At 57.0% G+C, this 17,783-nt stretch overlaps 1 protein-coding gene across 1 annotated transcript; it reads right to left on the bottom strand.

Moving 5' to 3' along the window:
• Positions 1 to 3,976: 3,976 nt before the first annotated feature.
• Positions 3,977 to 15,846, bottom strand: TSPO (translocator protein). Its single transcript, NM_213753.1, is given in 4 exon segments — positions 3,977 to 4,386; positions 4,732 to 4,870; positions 7,036 to 7,246; positions 15,808 to 15,846. Coding segments are annotated over 3 exon segments (510 nt in total). The 5' UTR covers positions 7,218 to 7,246; positions 15,808 to 15,846; the 3' UTR covers positions 3,977 to 4,197.
• Between the last annotated feature and the right edge of the window lie 1,937 nt (positions 15,847 to 17,783).

Consider the following 17,783-nt stretch of genomic DNA (forward strand, 5'->3'; position numbering starts at 1 on the left):
TCACAAACGCAGCTTGGACCCTCTGTTGTTGTGGCTGTGGTGTAGGCCAGCGGTACAGCTCCAATTGGACCCCTCGCCTGGGAACCTCCATGTGATGCAGGTGCGGGCCTAAAAAAAAGAGAAAGAAAACCACGATATCAAGATGTCTGCTGGAGTTCCCGTCGTGGCGCAGTGGTTAACGAATCCGACTAGGAACCATGAGGTTGCGGGTTTGATCCCTGCCCTTGCTCAGTGGGGTAACAATCCGGCATTGCCGTGAGCAACTGCCATGTGGTGTAGGTCGCAGACGCGGCTCGGATCCCGGGTTGCTGTGGCTCTGGTGTAGGCTGATAGCTACAGCTCCGATTAGACCCCTAGCCTGGGAACCTTCATATGCCGCGGGAGCGGCCCAAGCAATGGCAAAAAGACCAAAAAAAAAAAATCTGCTTTGAGGAGTTTCCCCTGTGGCACAGCAGGATTGGTGGCCTCTGCAGCACAGTGGGTTAAGGGTCTAGTGTTGCTGCCACTGCCGTGTAGGTTACAAGTGCAGCTTGGATCTGAGCTCTGGTCCAGGAATCCACCTGCCATGGTGTGACCAAAAAGGAAAAAAAAAAAAAAAAAGACCCGCTCTGAAAAGCAGAAGAAATGAGACGGTGTTTAGTCTTCCCTGTCGTAGTCAGTCTGGGCTGCTGAGCAAAATACAGTGATTTAAACGGCAGAAATCTCCCTCGCTGTTGGGAGGCTGGGATGTCCCGGGGTCAAGGGGCCGGCAGGTCTGGTGCCTGAAGTGGGCAGTGAGGGCCTCTTCTTGGCTCATGGTCGGCTGGCCTCGCTGTGCCCTCACGTGGTGGAAGGGGCAAGGGGGCTTTCTGGAGCCTTCTGGGCACTAGTCCCGTTCGCAGGGCCCCGCCCTTTTGACCTAATCGCCTCGTAAGGGCCCCACCAGTAACTGTCACATGGGGTGAGGATTTCGGAGCACGAATCTGAGGATGTAAATTCTCAGACAGTAGCGGTTCTCTAGCCCAAAGCTTGATTTCCTAGCGCTGGTTCCGTTTCAGAGCAGGGCACAGTGGGGCCAAATGAGAGGCTCATTGCAGCATCATAACCAGCATCCGTGAGCCCTGAGGCCTGGTTTCTGGCCCTGACACCTGGGGGCCTGGGGGAGGGAACTCCCTCTGAGCCTGTTTCTTTAAGGGGGGGGGGGCACACTCCAGACCCTAAGCCCACAGGGCAGAATTGATGGTGCGTGGAGCACAGTGACGCCCCCTGGTGGTTTTTGGAGGTTAAAACATGAGGAAGGCAAAGCTGCTGTTGTGACCCAGCAGGTTAAGAAGCAGAGTATCCATGAGGATGCAGGTTTGATCCCTGGCTTCACTCAGTGGGTTAAGGATCTAGCGTTGCCACAGCTGTGCTGTAAGACACAGACACAGCTTGGATCCGTTGTTGCTGTGGCAGTGGTGTAGGCCCACAGCTGCAGCTCCAATTGGACTCCTAGCCTGGGAAATTCCATATGCTGCAGGTGCAGCCCTAAAAAGACCAAAAAAGAAAAAAAAGCAAGGGCCCCAGACACCCGGGCCGGCGTCCTCACCACGCTCATCAGGAGGGGTTGTTCATCCAGGTGCCCCTCAGGAGCCACGCTTGATCCTGCTCGTTCCTGCTTCACTTGGAACCTGCTTGCCCAGAGCAACCTAGTGGACTCCGCACAGTCGCCGGGCTCAGAGCACCACGTGATCCGGGCTTTCCTTAATGATAAACATGCTGTTCCCCAATTCTGCATGTCCTTGAACCCTTGATCAGTGAAAATGGGGCACCCCCACCCCCAGGAGGGCCATCGGGCGGGGCCTCCACCACTGGGGAAGATGAGGCCACTCCGTGCAAGGGAGACGGTTCTTGTTCTTCCAAATAGAAGGTCGTCCCGGTCCCCGTCTTTCTCTGCGTTAAGAAATAATTTATCGAAAGCCAGAACCTGAAAGCATCAGACATTTGGAGTTGATGGGAGGGGTCCCAGTAGCAGCAGTAATTGTGCCACAGGTCTGCGGGGCGACACTGAAGAAATCGGAAGGTAAAGCTTGAGAGGCTGACAGTGAAAGACGATGTCCCACGGATGCTCTCCAGCCACGTAAACCCGCCCCAGTGTGGCAGCTCTTCCGTGGCGAGGCACGGACATGGCAGCATCTCCTGGTACAAGAGAGGCAGGGTTTCATCTTGCAGGGTCCGGGGGGGCAGCCACAAGATCTAAAGGCCCGTTCGCCAGGTGTTTCTATGGCCATGCATGTTTTTGTGGCCAGTGGGAAGGAGGGGGGATGTGGCCAGAGAGGAACAAAGCCACGAAGGTGTGGGATGGACTCCAAGCGGTCTGTATAAGCACCACTGAGAAGATTCCGGAAGTCTCGGTGCTGCGTCCAGCAGGCACACGGGTGCCTGTGACACTTGGAGGGGTACCCTTGGCCATCTTGGAGAACTTTACAAATAAATTAATAAAAAGCATTGGAGTTCCCTGGTGGCCCAGTAGGTTCAGGATCCAGCATTGTCGCTGCTGTGGCACAGGTTCAATCCCTGGCCTGAGGACTTCCGCATGCCGCAGGCGCAGCCTAAATAAATAAATAAAATTAAAAGGATGTGCAGAGTTCTCTGTCTGACCCTTCTGCGCTGACAAGCATCAGGAAGACAAGATGCTGGCCAAAGGCTCAGCTGAGGACTTGTGGCTGTGTAGCTGCTGGATACTCTGTGTGGGACGTGACATGCCACCCGAGTCGAGTGGCATGTCGACAGAAAGAGTTGCCCCTTCTCTCAGAAGAATGCGGAGATCCTACTGCAGCCAATTGTGTTAATGATCCAGCTTGTCTCCGTGGAGGCGCCGGTTCGATCCCTGGCCTGGCACCGTGGGTTAAGAATCTGGCATTGCTGTGGCTGTGCCATTGGTTGGCAGCTCTGGCTCAGATTCAATCCCTGGCCCAAGAACTTCCAGGTACAGTTGAAAGAAGAAAAAAGAAAAAAAAAAAAAAAGACAGAAATCTGGAGTTCCTGCCGTGGTGCAGTGGGTTAAGAATCTGACTGTTGCGATGGAGTTGTGGGTTGGATCCCCAGCCTGGCACAGTGGGTTAGAGATCCAGCATTGTGTAGGTCGGAGCTGTGGCTTGGACTCAATCTCGGGCCTGGGAACTTCCATATGCCACGCTGCATCCAGAAATAAACAAAGACAAAAACAAAAAAGGAATTCCATTCTCAGAAGAATGCGGTCAGCTGTCTGTCCGTCTCCCCGAGCATTTCACACTGTTAAGTGGTGTCTGAACACGAGGACAGGGGAGGCGGGGTGAGAAGGAGAAGCTGCGAAACCCCTGGCCTGCTAAGATGAGTGTGCGCTTTAAATGTGGACATGTGCTTAATTTGAAATAACTTGTTCAACCACCAAAACAGACAAGCGCCAAAAAGCCCAGCAGCTGGACCAGGCTGGTCCTAGGGGTCCGAGCCGTCAAGGGTGCCTGGGAGGCAGGAACTGTGGGCAGGGGAGGGGCCCGGCCAGTACTGCCTCTGATGTCCCCTCCCAGATGGGACATCTGCCCCTGCTGGAGCGAGGCTGCCATGCATCCGCATACCCAAGGGACAGACTGGTCAGTGTCGCCTGCTCCGGGCACAGCCCCACCCTGGCTGAGGCCAGTGGAGGACCACACTTGGGGCCCGAGCAGAGCCTGGGGCCGTTGGACCAGGCTGACTGCGCCTGGGCTGAGTTTCGAGGATATGTAGGCAGTGGACAGCGCCCTCTCCCTCAGCTGAAGCCCACAGCTGCCGCCTGCGCTCGGCTGGCCAGTGTCACCTGCTCCACCCCGTGCAGGCCACCTCCCCTCAACGGGGTCTTGGAAGGTCCCGAGATGTGTAGGGAGGCTCTGGCTGATCCAGCCTCGTCTGGCCGTCACAGCCCAGACAGACCCAGCAAGAGGACGAGCCCCTCACCCACCCACGGCCAGGGGTCCCACCCAAGCAAAAAGGCCACTGCCAGGAGGTTAAAAACTTTATTTGGCTTATAAATTTCCTCATTCTGAGAGCGAGCAGTGCAGAAAGCGCAGGACGCTGTTTCTGGGGCAGGGTCTCAGCCTGGAGCACCTCTGAATCGGCTGGTGACCCCCTGGGCTGAGACCAGACAGACAGGCAGCCCAGGGGCCACCGTCACCGGCAACACTGGACATGCAGCGGCTGCGGTCCTTGGAGGCCGGGGCACTCTCACTCCGAGGGCCGGCGGCCACCACGGCGGCCCTGGTTGTCCCGCCACACGCAGTAGTTGAGCGTGGCCGCGAAGGCCAGCCAGGCCAGGTAGGGGTACAGCAGGCGGGCGGCCAGAGGGCTCACCTGATACCAGGCCACCGCCGTGGCTGCTGCCACTCCACCCGTCAGCACGAGGTCCACCAGGGCCTGGGGGGACACAGGGGAGGGAGGACAGGGAGGCCTGAGGCTCTGGGTACCCACAGGGCCCACCGCCACTGGGCCTGAGGGAACACTGCATCCCACCCTAAGTGGCCTGGCCAAGCCCCTCCCCCTCCTCTGCCTCAGTTTCCTCATCTGTAAAATGGGAAGAGTCACCCTGTCTGACACGCCGTGTGCGGGGGTGCACAGCACCAGGTGTATTGGGGGGTCCCTAAGCCCAAGCCGGTGACCCCATCCAGCTTCAACCTGACCCTGTCTGGGCTGGGATGCCCCATGTCCCCAAGGGAGGGGCCACCTCCAGGGACCAGGGAGATAAGGCAAGGCCACACTTACCCAACCCATTTGTCGGGCGCCAAAGAAGAGGGGAGGCCATGCCCAGTTCAGAGCCAGCTGCCCAGCGTAGAGGCCCAGGGGAACCACAGCCTCCTCCGAGAAGCCCCCCAGCTCTTTCCAGATCATGTAGGAGCCATACCTGAAACAGAGGCTGCTGATCAGGGCACCCACAGAAAAGGCCAGGAGCCTCCCCGCAGCAAAGGGACGACACAGTGACGGCCCAGGCATGCCCTGCCTCTGACTGCTGTGTGACCTCAGGAAAGATGCTTAACCTGTCTGGGCCTTTGTTTCACAGGGTTTGCTATAAGGATTCTAGTTAACAGATTGGCAGGACTTCCCTTGTATCTCTGCAGGAACGAACCCGACTAATATCCATGAGGATGTGGGTTGGATCCCTGGCCCTGCTCAGTGGGTTAAGGATCTGGCGTTGCCGTGAGCTGTGGTGTAGGTCACACTCGAGCTCGGATCTGGTGTGGCTGTGGCTGTGGCTGTGACTGTGGTGTAGGCCAGCAGCTGTAGCTCTGATTCGACCCCTAGCCTGGGAACTTCCATATGCCACAGGTGCAGCCCTAAAAAAGCAAAAAACAAAAAAAGAAAAACAAAAATAAAAAAATACAATGGGAGTTCTCGTCGTGGCTCAACGGTTAACAGATATGACTGGCATTCATGAGGTTGCAGGTTCGATCCCTGGCCTTGCTCAGAGGGTTAAGGATCTGGTGTTGACGTGAGCTGTGGTGTAGGTCGCAGACCCAGCTCGGATCCTGCATTGCTATGGCTGGGGTGTAGGCTGGCAGCTGCAGCTCCAATTCAGCCCCTAGCCTGGGAAGCTCCGTATGCCACGGGTGCGGCCCTGAAAAGCAAAACAAAACAAACAAAAACATTGTCAGTGCCTAGGGTAGGACCTGGACACTCGATAAATATTAGACGTCATTATCATCATCAGTGCCTTAGAGGGGAAGCACTTAAGGCATGCTAAGTGAACCGGATGGGACATTTGGACTGGGCCTTAAAGGTTGAATATGAGTTTGCCAGGGGCGGCAGCAAAGGCTCGGCGGCATGAGGCCCTGAGTCAGCCTGTGTTACCCTTGAGGTCTGGCGTTGGGGGGGTGGGGGGCGCCCGGCAGGTAAAGCAGAAGAGGGCCTGATCACGGGAGCTCTTAGGGCCACAAGGGGAACAATGCCACCGCCAATAACCATAGCGAATGCCCTCCAGCAATTACTTGTGCTCTAGTTCTTTCCAAGCATTAACTGTTCATGCTCATGATAATGCCATGAGGGGGCCAGTGCTAATACCCCTTCTTACAGGTGCAGAAACTGAGGCCCAGAGGGGTAAAGTGCTGGGCTGGCGGTCAAGAGAAGAGTCAGGATTCGAACCCAGGTCGTCTAAGATCACGGCCTGGGCTCTTCACCCTGTGAGGGTTTGACCTTATCAAGGCCAGGGGGAGCCTGCCAGACTTCTGAAAAGAGAGGCTCTGGCTTTATGTTCTGTCGGGATCTCGATGGCAGTGGGGAGGCCCAGAGGCTGGAGCAAGAGGAGGCACAAACAGTGGTGCCTGGGCCAGGATGGAGAGGAGAAAGCAGGACGCAGGAAGAGCAGCAGCCGTTCTGGGCAGGGCAGAGGGTGGGGTCCAGGTGACACCCAGATTCCAAGGGCCGTCATATTCCCATCGAAACCCTGGGGCATCAGCTGATGTCTGTTTCTTGCACCCTGGGTGCTGGCACCTGCAGTCCCACCCCACACTGGGTTGGCAGAGAACCAGCATATGGGGTTCGGGGATCCTTCCAGAAGAGAGAGGGAAGCCGACCTGTCTCCTGGGTGTGGTTCCCAATGCAGCCACCAGGGGGCACCCCCTTACCCAGTCCTGCTTTTCCCCAATGGCAATTCCTGGGAGACCTGTGTCCTTGGGAGGTCCCCTGTCAAAATTAGCCGAGACAAAGCCTGGCACTGAGTAGATGCTCAACAAATGGCAGCTACTATGACTGTGGCTGTTGTCTCTGCTATTGATCTTGGAAGCCTCCATATGGACACGTCTGAACTTTACACACTGAGCCGGCCTCACCCTCCAGTGGGGAAAACAGCCAGAGTGCCAGTGACCCGCCCTTCCCAGGAGGCCCCAGAGGAAAAATTCTGGTTGTGTAACCAACAGGCTTTCTCTACCTCGCTGGCCAAACCCACCGGGAAACGGTGCCGGCTGCCCCAGGAAGACCTGGACCGTTCCAGGTTGGGAGGAGAAGCTCTGCCCTCGGGCCTGGGCCTCCCGCTCCCTGCCTGCAGGTGGACAGGCCAGTCCCACGCCCACCTACCCCATGGCCGAGTAGAGTGTACCCCAGATGGGGGCCAGTGTCCAGTGTGGCGGGTGCCACGAGGGCTTCTGCAAGCCGGCGTACCAGTGGAGGCCCTTTCCGAGGACATTGCGTGAGCTCAGGAAGCCCCCCAGGCTGGGCACCAGCGTGAAGCCCACAGCGGGCAACCAGGGTGGGGCCATTGCTGCTGCAGCTGCTGTTCTGGAAAGCTCTGGAAGAGAAGACAGGGCTAGGGTGAGAGGCGGGGAAAAGCTGGTCCCTCCCTGATGCCCAGGACCACGGAGGTGGTGGGCGGGAAGGGACAGTCAAGTGTTTAAGGCTGGTAAGGGCCCCTCAGCGGCTCTGAGAGGCTGGCAGGGCTCAGGGCAAGAAAGGCCTGGTCAGAGTTTCCGCTGTGGTGCAACGGGTCCAGTGGCATCTTGGGAGTGCTAGGATGCAGGTTCCATCCCGGCCAAAAAAAAAGAAAAACAAAAAAGAAAGCCCTCTGTTCCAGGCTTGGGTGCTGCACTGCCAGGGCTGGAGCCCCCAGGACAGGGGCAAAGGGCACACAGTCTCTCCATTATGCTTGTTGGCTACGGCCCTTGCCTGGCAGCCCAAGTCTCCACTGAGGATCTACTAAAGGCCCGGCAATGTTTGAGGTTCCAGGCAAGCTGGGTTCATTGGCGCTGAGTCCAGCCACACAGTAAGGGGGGCCACAGGCTGGCGTCGGGAACCAGCTCTGCCTGGACCTGCTGTGGGACCCCCAGTCTGTCAGCACCCCCCCACGGGGCCTCGGTTTCCCCATCACAAAATGATGGGACCGGGGTCCTGCCAACACGCCCTGACTCTAGTTGGAGAAGCCAGGGGTGTCTGTAGAAGATAAGAAGTCGCACAGCCGCTTGGCTCAGCAAAGTGGCAGCACGGCCTGCTAGGTGGGGGCTGGGCAGCAGAAGAGGCTGAGGCCTCAGCAAGGGCATCCAGACCCCGGATCAGACAGAAGATGGTGCTGGAAGGACAAGGAGCCCTTCCTCCCGGGGACCCAGGAGGGGACGCGCTCGGAGTGGGGGGTGGGGGGAGGCTCAAGGTAGGCCAGCGGGTGTGGATGGGGCCGCCGGTGCCAGGAAGAGGCAGTGCCCATCTGGAGGCAGTGGGGAGCCTGTGGGGCTTCGGAGCAAAGGGCGAAGGCTGCCAGGGGCAGAAGGGGCAGCGGCTGGCCTGGGGCTCTACGAAGCTCCGGGAAATGCAGAAGCAACCTCAGTGCCAACACTGGGCACCGTTAAGGAAGCCTCAACCCCCAAATCCAAATGTTTATTTTATTTTAGTTTTATTTTCGGCCGTGCCTGTGGCATGTGGAAGTTCCCAGGCCAGGGATCAAACCCGCACCACAGGAACCACGGGAGTCCCTGCAGTGACAACGCAGGAGCCTTAAGCCACTGCCTTAGGGCACTGCAGTTTTTATTGCCTATTGTTTTTGGTTAAATGAAATGATCCTCATATAAGACCCCAGGAGAACTCCTCAGAGGACTCTTTAACAATGAAAATTGTCCTCAATACAACATTAAGTAGAGAAAGCACAATATGAAATTGACTAAGAAGGACCCCAATTTTAGCAAAAGATAGATAACAAGGACATGCATTTTATTTTATTTTTGGTCTTTTGTTTTTTTAGGGCTGCACCCACAGCATATGGAAGTTCCCAGGCTAAGGGTCCAATCGGAGCTACAGCTGTCAGCCTACACCACAGCCACAGCAACGCGGGATCCAAGCCACATCTGCGAGCTACACCACAGCTCACGGCAACACCGGATCCTTAACCCACTGAGCAAGGGCAGGGACTGAACCCACAACCCCATGGTTACTAGTCAGGTTCGTTAACCACTGAGCCACAGCAGGAACTCCAAGATATGCATTTAAAGACTAACAGGAGTTCCCGTCGTGGCGCAGTGGTTAGCGAATCCGACTAGGAACCATGAGGTTCGGTCCCTGCCCTTGCTCAGTGGGTTAACGATCCGGCGTTGCCGTGAGCTGCGGTGTAGGTTGCAGACGTGGCTCGGATCCCGCGTTGCTGTGGCTGTGGTGTAGGCCGATGGCTACAGCTCCGATTCGACCCCTAGCCTGGGAACCTCCATATGCCATAGGAGCAGCCCAAGAAATAGCAAAAAGACAAAAAAATAAAAAACAAAAAAAATAAAGACTAACAAATGCCTGAGCGTGTTAGCCTCCATCTGAAAGCTAACATTTCCTGGGGGCGTGCCTGTGAGCCTGGCCCAGGCCCAGCCCCAACCTGAACACTGTCCCTCAATCCTCATCCTGGAGGGGGACCCCCCACCTTATCCCACCCGCCCACCAGGGGTGCAGAGCCGTGGGAGGTGCTGCCCAGGGCCCCTCCATAAGCGGGTGGTTTGGAGTCTAAGGCTGCACTTGGCCGTGGGACTCAGGATCATCACCTTGACATCACTGTCCACATTTTCTTTTTCTTCCTTCCTCTCTTCCTCTCTCTCTCTTCCTCTCTCTTTTTACAGCTGCACCTGCCGCACATGGAAGTTCCCAGACTAAGGGTCGAATTGGAGCTGCAGCCACTGGCCTACACCACAGCCGCAGCAATGCGGGATCTGAGCTGCATCTCCGACCTACGCCACTCCTTGCAGCAACGCCGGATCCTTAACCCACTGAGCAAGGCCGGGGATCAAACCAGCATCCTCATGAATACTAGTCTGGTTCTTAACCTGCTGAGCCTCCACGGGAACTCCTCGCCCTGGTGTTCTCATCCCAGGGGCAAACCCCAGTCCAATCATGAGAGAATGACACGACGCCAGACGGAGCGAACTTGACAAGTCAATACCTGAGCTGCACGCTTCAAAAGGGTCAAGGCCATGAAAGGCAAGGAAGGACGGATGAAGGGACATGTCACCTACGGCAGACGATGGAAGAAAAACCACAGCTAAACGCAGTGTGGCTTCCTGGACTGATGCCACAACGAAGCACACAAATGAGGATTACCCACAAAGAGTTAGGGTCCCAGTTCCATGAGGGGAAGCTGGACGGAAGGTGTGCGGGCGGGCACACTGCACCACCTCTGCAGCAAGTCTAAAAGTAGCTCAAAACGAAGCCTTACGAGTTCCCACTGGGGCTCAGTGGGTTAAGAACCTGACTAGTATCCATGAGGTTGCAGGTTTCATCCCTGTCCTTGCTCAGTGGGTTAAGGATCCAGTGTTGCCGTGAGCAGAAGCGGCTCCCATCTGGTGTTGCTGTGGCGGTGGCAGTGTAGGCTGGTGGCTACAGCTCTGAATCGACCCATAGCCTGGGAACTTCCGTAGGCAGTGGCTGTGGCCCTAAAAAGACCAAAAAAAAAAAAAAGGCATTAAAGAAAAGGATCCTGGTTTGGACCTGACGTTGCACAGTCCGTATTTTTTCTCAACATACTCCTCCCTGCAGGGTCCCTGCCCCCCAGCCTGGGCCCCAGACGCCCCACCTGCCACCAAGGCCCCTTGGAGCTTCCACTCTCAGCACATCCCTCCTGCTCTGCCACCCCAGTGGCTATTGTTTTTTATTTCCTATTGTTTTTGATTAAATGGAATGAAAGTCAAAGAACAAGATGAATCACTTTACGGTGCAGGACTCAGTGGCATTTGACACATGCCTAACGTCACGCGACCTTCTAGATCAAGTTCCAAGATGTTCCCATCACCCCAAAGACCCGCTACCCATGAGCGGGCACTCCTCCTGCCTCCCCCCCCCCGCCCCCAGCGCCTGGCCACCAGCACCCCGCTCTCTGTCTCTGTGGATTTACCTTCTGGACATTTCACAAAAATGCATTCATACAATTTGTGGCCTTTGGGGTCTGGCTTCTTTCACTGAGCGTGTTTTCAAGAGTCACCCGCATCGTAGCCATTTTTTTGTGGGCAGAATCCTCAGTGTGCCCGCTGATCCATCCGCAGGGTCCCGCACCCCAGCCCCTTGCGGTACAGAACAAACGGAGGTCCACCAGGGGGTGGTGGCCCTCCCAGGGCCGCAGTGACAGAGCAGGGCCCACGGCTCCTGCCCGCACTTCCTGCTTGCATGGCCCACGTTCACGTGCCCCTGGCCGAGGGGGTGGGAGGGTCTGCCCAGGCTGAGGGTCAGAAAACAGGTGGGTCAGAGGCCCTGCGGGGAGAGAGCCCAGGCAGGGAGCTTCCTGGGGCCTCGTGGGGACTGCCAGGTTCCCGAATCACTTGATTAGGGGACCCGCCAAGCTGAGTCACGCTGGGCAGGGCTGGGCAGGGCAGCTGGCCCAGGCAGGCCAGAGAGATCCGCTCTGCGATGGGGCCCCAGGGAGGGTCGGGGAGGGCCGGGGAGTGCAGGAGGCCAAGAAAGGAGCTCAGACAGAGGAGCAAAGCCGCCTACCTGCCCTTGATTTCTTTTTCTTTCTTTCTTTTTTTTTTTTTTTTTTTTTGCTTTTTAGGGCCACACCTGCAGCATATGGCAGTTCCCAGACTAGGGGTCCAATCTGAGCTGCAGCTGCCGGCCTACACCACAGCCACAACAACGCAGGATCCGAGCCTCATCTGCGAGCTACACCACGGCTCACAGCAATGCTGGATCCTTAACCTACTGAGCGGGGCCAGAGCTTGAACCTGAATTCTCATGGATACTAGTCGGATTCGTTCCCGCTGCACCATGACAGGGACTGCCCTTTATTTCTGTTTCAGGCAGAAGGTGACTAAGAGCCCAATTCTTGACTCTGCCTCCAATTTTCTTGGTGAACCCGGGCCACAGCTCCTCTTTGGGCCCCAGTTTCTCCCCATGTCAGGTGGGCACGACCTCCCCGCCTGCTTCATGGGACCCTGGGGAGGCGCAATGGAGACCAGGGGACGTGGGGGTCAGTACGGGGGCCGCTCATGCCCCCAGAAGCATCAGCAGCCACGTGGTGCAGACCCAAGGCCGGGAAAACGTCAGCCTGTCGGTCACTGGACACTCAGTGGGTGAAAATGCTTCACAAAAGGCCCCACCCTCTGGCCTGGGCCACCGACAGGGAGGCCTCTGAGACAGAGGCCAAGCAGGGCAGGGGGGGGCGCTCAGGACCTGGGGTCAGAAGGTTCTAGGCCGCTGGGAAGTGAGCAAGGGGGGTGGAGCTTGGCAGAGCGCCAGACTGGGCTCATCTCAGGTCACCTTTGCTTCACTTACTCTTTGTTGCCGTTGTTGTCTTTTCAGGGCCACACCCGCGGCATGTGGAGGTTCCCAGGCAAGGAGTCAATCGGAGCTGCAGCTGCCAGCCTACACCACAGCCACAGCAATTCGGGATCTGAGCCATGTCTGCAACCTACACCACAGCTCTCGGCAAGGCTGGATTTTTTTAACCCACTCAGTGAGGCCAGGGATCGAACCCACATCCTCATGGATACTAGTTGGGTTTGTTACCGCTGAGCTACAGCAGGAACGTCTGTTTCACTTACTCTTCCCAGCAGCCGCAGGGGAGGGGCCCGCTGCTTCTCTGCAGGGCCCTGAGTCACACGGCCTCTCGGCCACCACGGTGGACTCATCACCATCCCCACTTTATTTATTTATTTATTTATTTTGTCTTTTTGCCTTTTCTAGGGCCGCTCCCATGGCATATGGAGGTTCCCAGGCTAGGGGTCGAATCAGAGCTGTAGCTGCCGGCCTACGCCACAACCACAGCAACGCGGGGATCCAATCCGCATGAGACCTACACCACAGCTCATGGCAACGCCAGATCCTTAACCCACTGAGCAAGGCCAGGGATCGAACCTGCAACTTCATGGTTCCTAGTCAGATTTGTTAACCACTGCGCCACGACGGGAACTCCCATCTCCACTTTCCAGATGAAGAAACTGAGGCACAAGGAGTCACAGAACTTTCCAGGTCTGGGTGACCCCAAAACCCACTACACTCCTCCAGTCCCTGATCTGGGCGTCGGCTGGCCTCCCCTCCGGGCCACACAGCCAGTCACCATGATGACAATGACAGCTGTGTCACCGTCCCTCTCTCAGCTTCCTCTTTCACCCCACAAGGCACTTCAGGCTCATCCCAGAAGCCTGCAGGGCCCAGGGCTCCCCTCCTTCCCCTCTGTACGCAGCTCATCCTGGGCCTTTATCTCCTTCAAGCCACCACCGTGGTTCCAGGGACTTGATTTCAGGCTCTTTTTTTTTTTTTTTCTTTTTAAAAGACTCAGAGCTAATCCTCTTCATAAAAATCTCTGTTAACCGTTTTCACTATGAACGTAGCCAGTGTGACAGACGACACGCCTGCAAGGACCTCCATCCTGGCGGTCTCGGATGGGGGGGCAGGGGGTGACAAAGGGCAATTGGCTTTCTGGAGAACGATGATTTTGAAGCCCTAGCGCTTGCTCAGGCACTGCTTGCACAATCATAAGCCAAGTATAAGAAAATAGAAATGAGAGTCAGAAACGAAAGAATGGAAAGTCCAAAAAGTGGGCTTTTCCCCCCCATCAGTCCCGCCCCTCCCCAGACTGAGCCAGTCACTGTTAACAGTTTCTGGCAGATTCAGCCGGATACCATTCCGTCACAGCCAGACACAAATGTGGACACACACACACACACACACACACACACACCCCAGGCAGAGAAAGTGGGCCCCGGGCACTGCGGAGGACGCAGTGCTTTGGAGTCAGACCACAGCGTTTGAACCCCAGCGGCCCTGCTCTGTGACCCAGGGGGCAGTTTCCCTTTCTTTTCTTCTCAGCTTCTTTCCCGACGAGTGGACAAGGGCTACTGCTTCTGGGAGCGACATTGCTGCCCCGTGCGGGGGTGGAAGGTGGAGGGGGTGGAGTCCCCACTCTGCCCCGCAGACTCCCGGGCTCTTGGCCCACATTCTGGCCGCTGAGCCTTTTGGCCGTGGGCCTGCTGTGTGCCGGGCACCCTGGGCGGTGCTCCTTGTACGCCGCCTCCTCTAGCATCCTCTCCCTGCAATGACCCTTTGGGAGCAGCCTCAGTCACACATCCGTAGGGGAGGCTCAAGTCCTGCCCCTCCGGCCGTCCATTCCAGCGCACGTAGCTGATACCAGGTACAGTCATGTGTGGGCAGGCCAGTCCCAACCCAGGCCAGGCCACAGGCATCTGCCCAGCTGACCCTGACACTCAACAGTGTGTTCACAGCAGACAGTTAGGAGACAGAGTAGAGGGTCCCCCAAGAAAGAGACCCAGGCATGGCTTTCTGGACACAAGAGAAGACATTTTTAGGCCTAAGCCATTTTGTAATCAAAGGCTGGCCACACTGCTCACTCTTGAACAGGTCTCAGTAATAACGATTTTTTTTATCACATCTGTATCAGTAATAATGATCTTACGGGAATGAAAGCAAGATTGTTACCAGGCAAAAGAGGCAAACAAGAGCGAAGATCATAAATCAGTTAGGAAGACTCCCAGTTCTGTCTCAATGGCAAAGGTTAGCTTGAAGCACGCACGTGTTTGAGCTGTTTTGCAGAATTTAAACTCCCTGCAGTGCTCAGCCACCAAATCAACTGGAAACTAAGGGACAAGGTTTTTTTTTTTTTTTTTTTTTTTTTGTCTTTTTGTCTTTTTGCCTTTTCTAGGGCCGCTCCCACGGCATATGGAGGTTCCCAGGCTAGGGGTCGAATTGGAGCTGGAGCCACCAGCCTATGCCAGAGCCAGAGCAACGCGGGATCCCAGCCGTGTCTGCGACCCACACCACAGTTCACGGCAACGCCAGATCGTTAACCCACTGAGCAAGGGCAGGGACCGAACCCGCAACCTCATGGTTCCTAGTCGGATTCGTTAACCACTGCGCCACGACGGGAACGCCTAAGGGACAAGATGTTGATCTTTGCTGACCCTCCAGTCAACTGAAGCTTGGACTCTGTAGGCCTTTGCCCCAATTCTATGCAGAATTCTCCTCTGCTCAAGCCCCCGTGAAAATACATACGCCAGCCAAACCCCCTCATGAATATGTATGCACTCTTAGCTTAAAATTTCCCAGGTTTTGTTGTCTGGGGAGACACTGCTTTGGGAGAGACCCCCCCCGCCCCTTGTTCTCCTTATTTCTTGCAGGTAGCAAATCCTTCCTTTTTTCCTGCACTTTGGCTTGGTTGTGTCTTTAGGCAAAGACACCCAAGGCGAACCCAGTTTTCGGGTAACACCACGACCCCTCCCACCCGTGCTCCCAGTTCCTATGCAGGAGAGGCAGGGGACAGGCAAGTCCCAGGGGCTGCTCCGCCCACACTGGGCTCCGTGCAGGCTGTGATGCGCCTGAGCACTGGACAGGGGTCTGGTGACGCGGTCCTAAGTCTCCGCGGGGCATTAACTCGCTTTGGACAAATAACCTCCCCTATCCGGCCTGGGTTTCCTCCTCTAGAAATGGGGTGTCTCGAGTGCATCAAGAGTGGATCAATGTCAGTCTCCCTAGCATTTTGTGATCCTCGGGGTACCCGGTTGAGGTGGCCCGCCCTGGGCCGCTCAGCTACGGAATAAGCGGGAAGGGGGGTGTCCGGCCCCTCCCGCCGCTCTGTTTCCCGCGCGGGGTGTGGCGGGGCGGGGTTCCCCAAGTTTCCCCCTTCCGCGCCCCCAATCCCGCTGGAATCCGGCTGCGTAGGAGCAACGACCGCGGAGACCAGGGTTGGGGTCACTTTTTGTCGCCCCCGGGGGCCGACCCGATGGCTCGGTCCCTAGCGCTGCCCCGCGGCCACCCCCTCCATCCCCGCCACCTCCCGCCGCAGTTTCCCTTGGTGCCCCGCGCCGGCGGGCAGGCGCTGTCGGGGGGAGGGGGTCTCTCCCGCGCAGCCCCCTGTCTGCCACGCCCTCGGCGCGGGTCTCCACTCACCAGCGACAAGGACTCGCTCCGGGAAGGGTACTGCGCGGCGGAGGTGGCGGCCGCGGCCCGGGCCCGCCCCGCCCGCGAGGCCCCGCCCAGGACACCCCGCCCTATCCTCGAGGCCCCGCCCGACCTGGCTGGAAGTTTGGGTGCTCCCAGGCCGGGTCTTCTCTCTCTCAGCATGACCGCCGCGATGGGCAGACCCAGCCAGTGCTGCAGGCAGGTCGCTTCTCTTGAGCCTCATTTTTCCCATCTGTAAAATGGGACCGCAGAGACTGATCTCGGAGAGGGGAATGACGTGGCCTGATGGCAAAGCCCTGAACGTCCTCCGGCACCGCAGCCCTGGCCCCCCACCTCCGGAGAAGCACACTTTGGCTTTACTTGTTGCCCCCGGGCAGGAGGTAGCCCTCCCCTTAGTCCTGGCTTAGCCGCTTTGTGGCCGGCTCTCTGCCCCCATCTCCTCATCTGTAAAGTGGGTGCAACATCGTGGGACTAAGGAGGATACCACAGACGCCTGGCACCCACGGATCCTCGCAGTCCAGAGCTGGCCTCCAGTTTGCCAGGGTCACCTTGATGGGACAGCATGTCCAGCCTTGAGCACCCCACCTCTTCATCTGCACGTGCTTTTTTTTTTTTTTTTTTTTTTTTTTTAGGGCCTCACCCATGGCATATGGATTCCCCCAGGCAAGGGGTCAAATTAGAACTACAGCAGCTGGCCTACACCACAGCCACAGCAATGCAGGATCCAAGCTGCCATCTGCAACCTACACCACAGCTCACGGCAAGGCCAGATCCTTAACCCACCGAGCAAGGCCAGGGATCAAACCCGCAACCTCATGCCTTGTCAAATCTGGGAACACCTGCACGTGTTGCTTTATTACTACAGCCCAGGGCCTGTTGCAGCCCCTGGTTAACGTGGCCAGGCAGGGCCCCCCCGCCCCCCGCCCCACATAAGGGAACCACAAGTGCCCAAACTGGTTTCTGGGGGGCCAAGGGGAACTGTGCGTGCTTCTCCTAGGCCATGGTCTGACTGTCCTAGGCCCTGGCATTTTTGCTTTCATGGGCCTCTTCTGCCTTTGACTGCCTTGGTATAAAGATGAGTGTAATCCAAGACTATCTTTTTCTTCCGACTTTATAAGTGATCGAGGAGTTCCTGTTGTGGCTCAGAGGGTTAAACACTCGACTAGTATCCATGAGGAGGAGGGTTCAGTGGGTTAAGAATCTGGAGTAGGTCACAGATGCGGCTCAGATCTGCTGTGGCTGTGGCTGTGGCGTAGGCTGGCTGCTACAGGTCAGATTCAGCCCCTAGCCTGGGAACTTAAATATGCTGTGAATGCAGCCATTAAAAAAAAAAAAAGAAAGAAAGCAAGAAATTGAAAGATTATCCAGGTTCCCTCAAAGTATGGTGGCCCCAGGCATTGCAGCTGCTGTTTCTAGTGAAATCGGTCTGGCCACGCCTCCCAGCAAGCTGCCAGCCCTCACCCTCTTCCTGTAAGGAGGTGCCCAGTGGCTTGGCAGAGTGGCAAACTTGCCTGCCCCGGAAGACCCGTGGGGAGAAGGCAGTGTGCCTCCCCTCTCCCCTCCCCCGCTGCAGGAGGGTTCCAGGATCACAGGGGCATCCTGGAGGTGGGGATGTCTGTCCCCCAATACTGGCTGCAGGCCAGCGCTGAGGGGAGGGGCTGAGAACAAACTCACTAGGCCTGCAAGCCTTTCACAGATGAGAAGTTACAGTTCAGGGGAGACTTGCCACCCCGGGAGCATCACAGTGCAGATCTGGGCAAGATGTGCATGCCCTTCCCAGTGGGCCTGGAAGCCTCCCTCCCCTTCCAGTGGCCCCCTCCTGTCCAGCCCTGCAGATCCTCCTGAGCCTGGGCAGTAGCCCAGCCGCTAGCTGGCCCCAGGCTCCCCTCTTGCCCCTTCCACACCTCTGCTCCAGATCTCCTGTGGTTCCTCTGCCATAGCGTCTAGTCCAAGCTTTCTTTTTT

The sequence above is a fragment of the Sus scrofa genome, chromosome 5 (assembly GCF_054392235.1).
Source record: "Sus scrofa isolate SSC_HxYL_T2T_F1_AM1 chromosome 5, Sscrofa_HxYL_maternal_Yorkshire_Landrace_v2.0, whole genome shotgun sequence".
NCBI classification, from domain to species: domain Eukaryota; kingdom Metazoa; phylum Chordata; class Mammalia; order Artiodactyla; family Suidae; genus Sus; species Sus scrofa.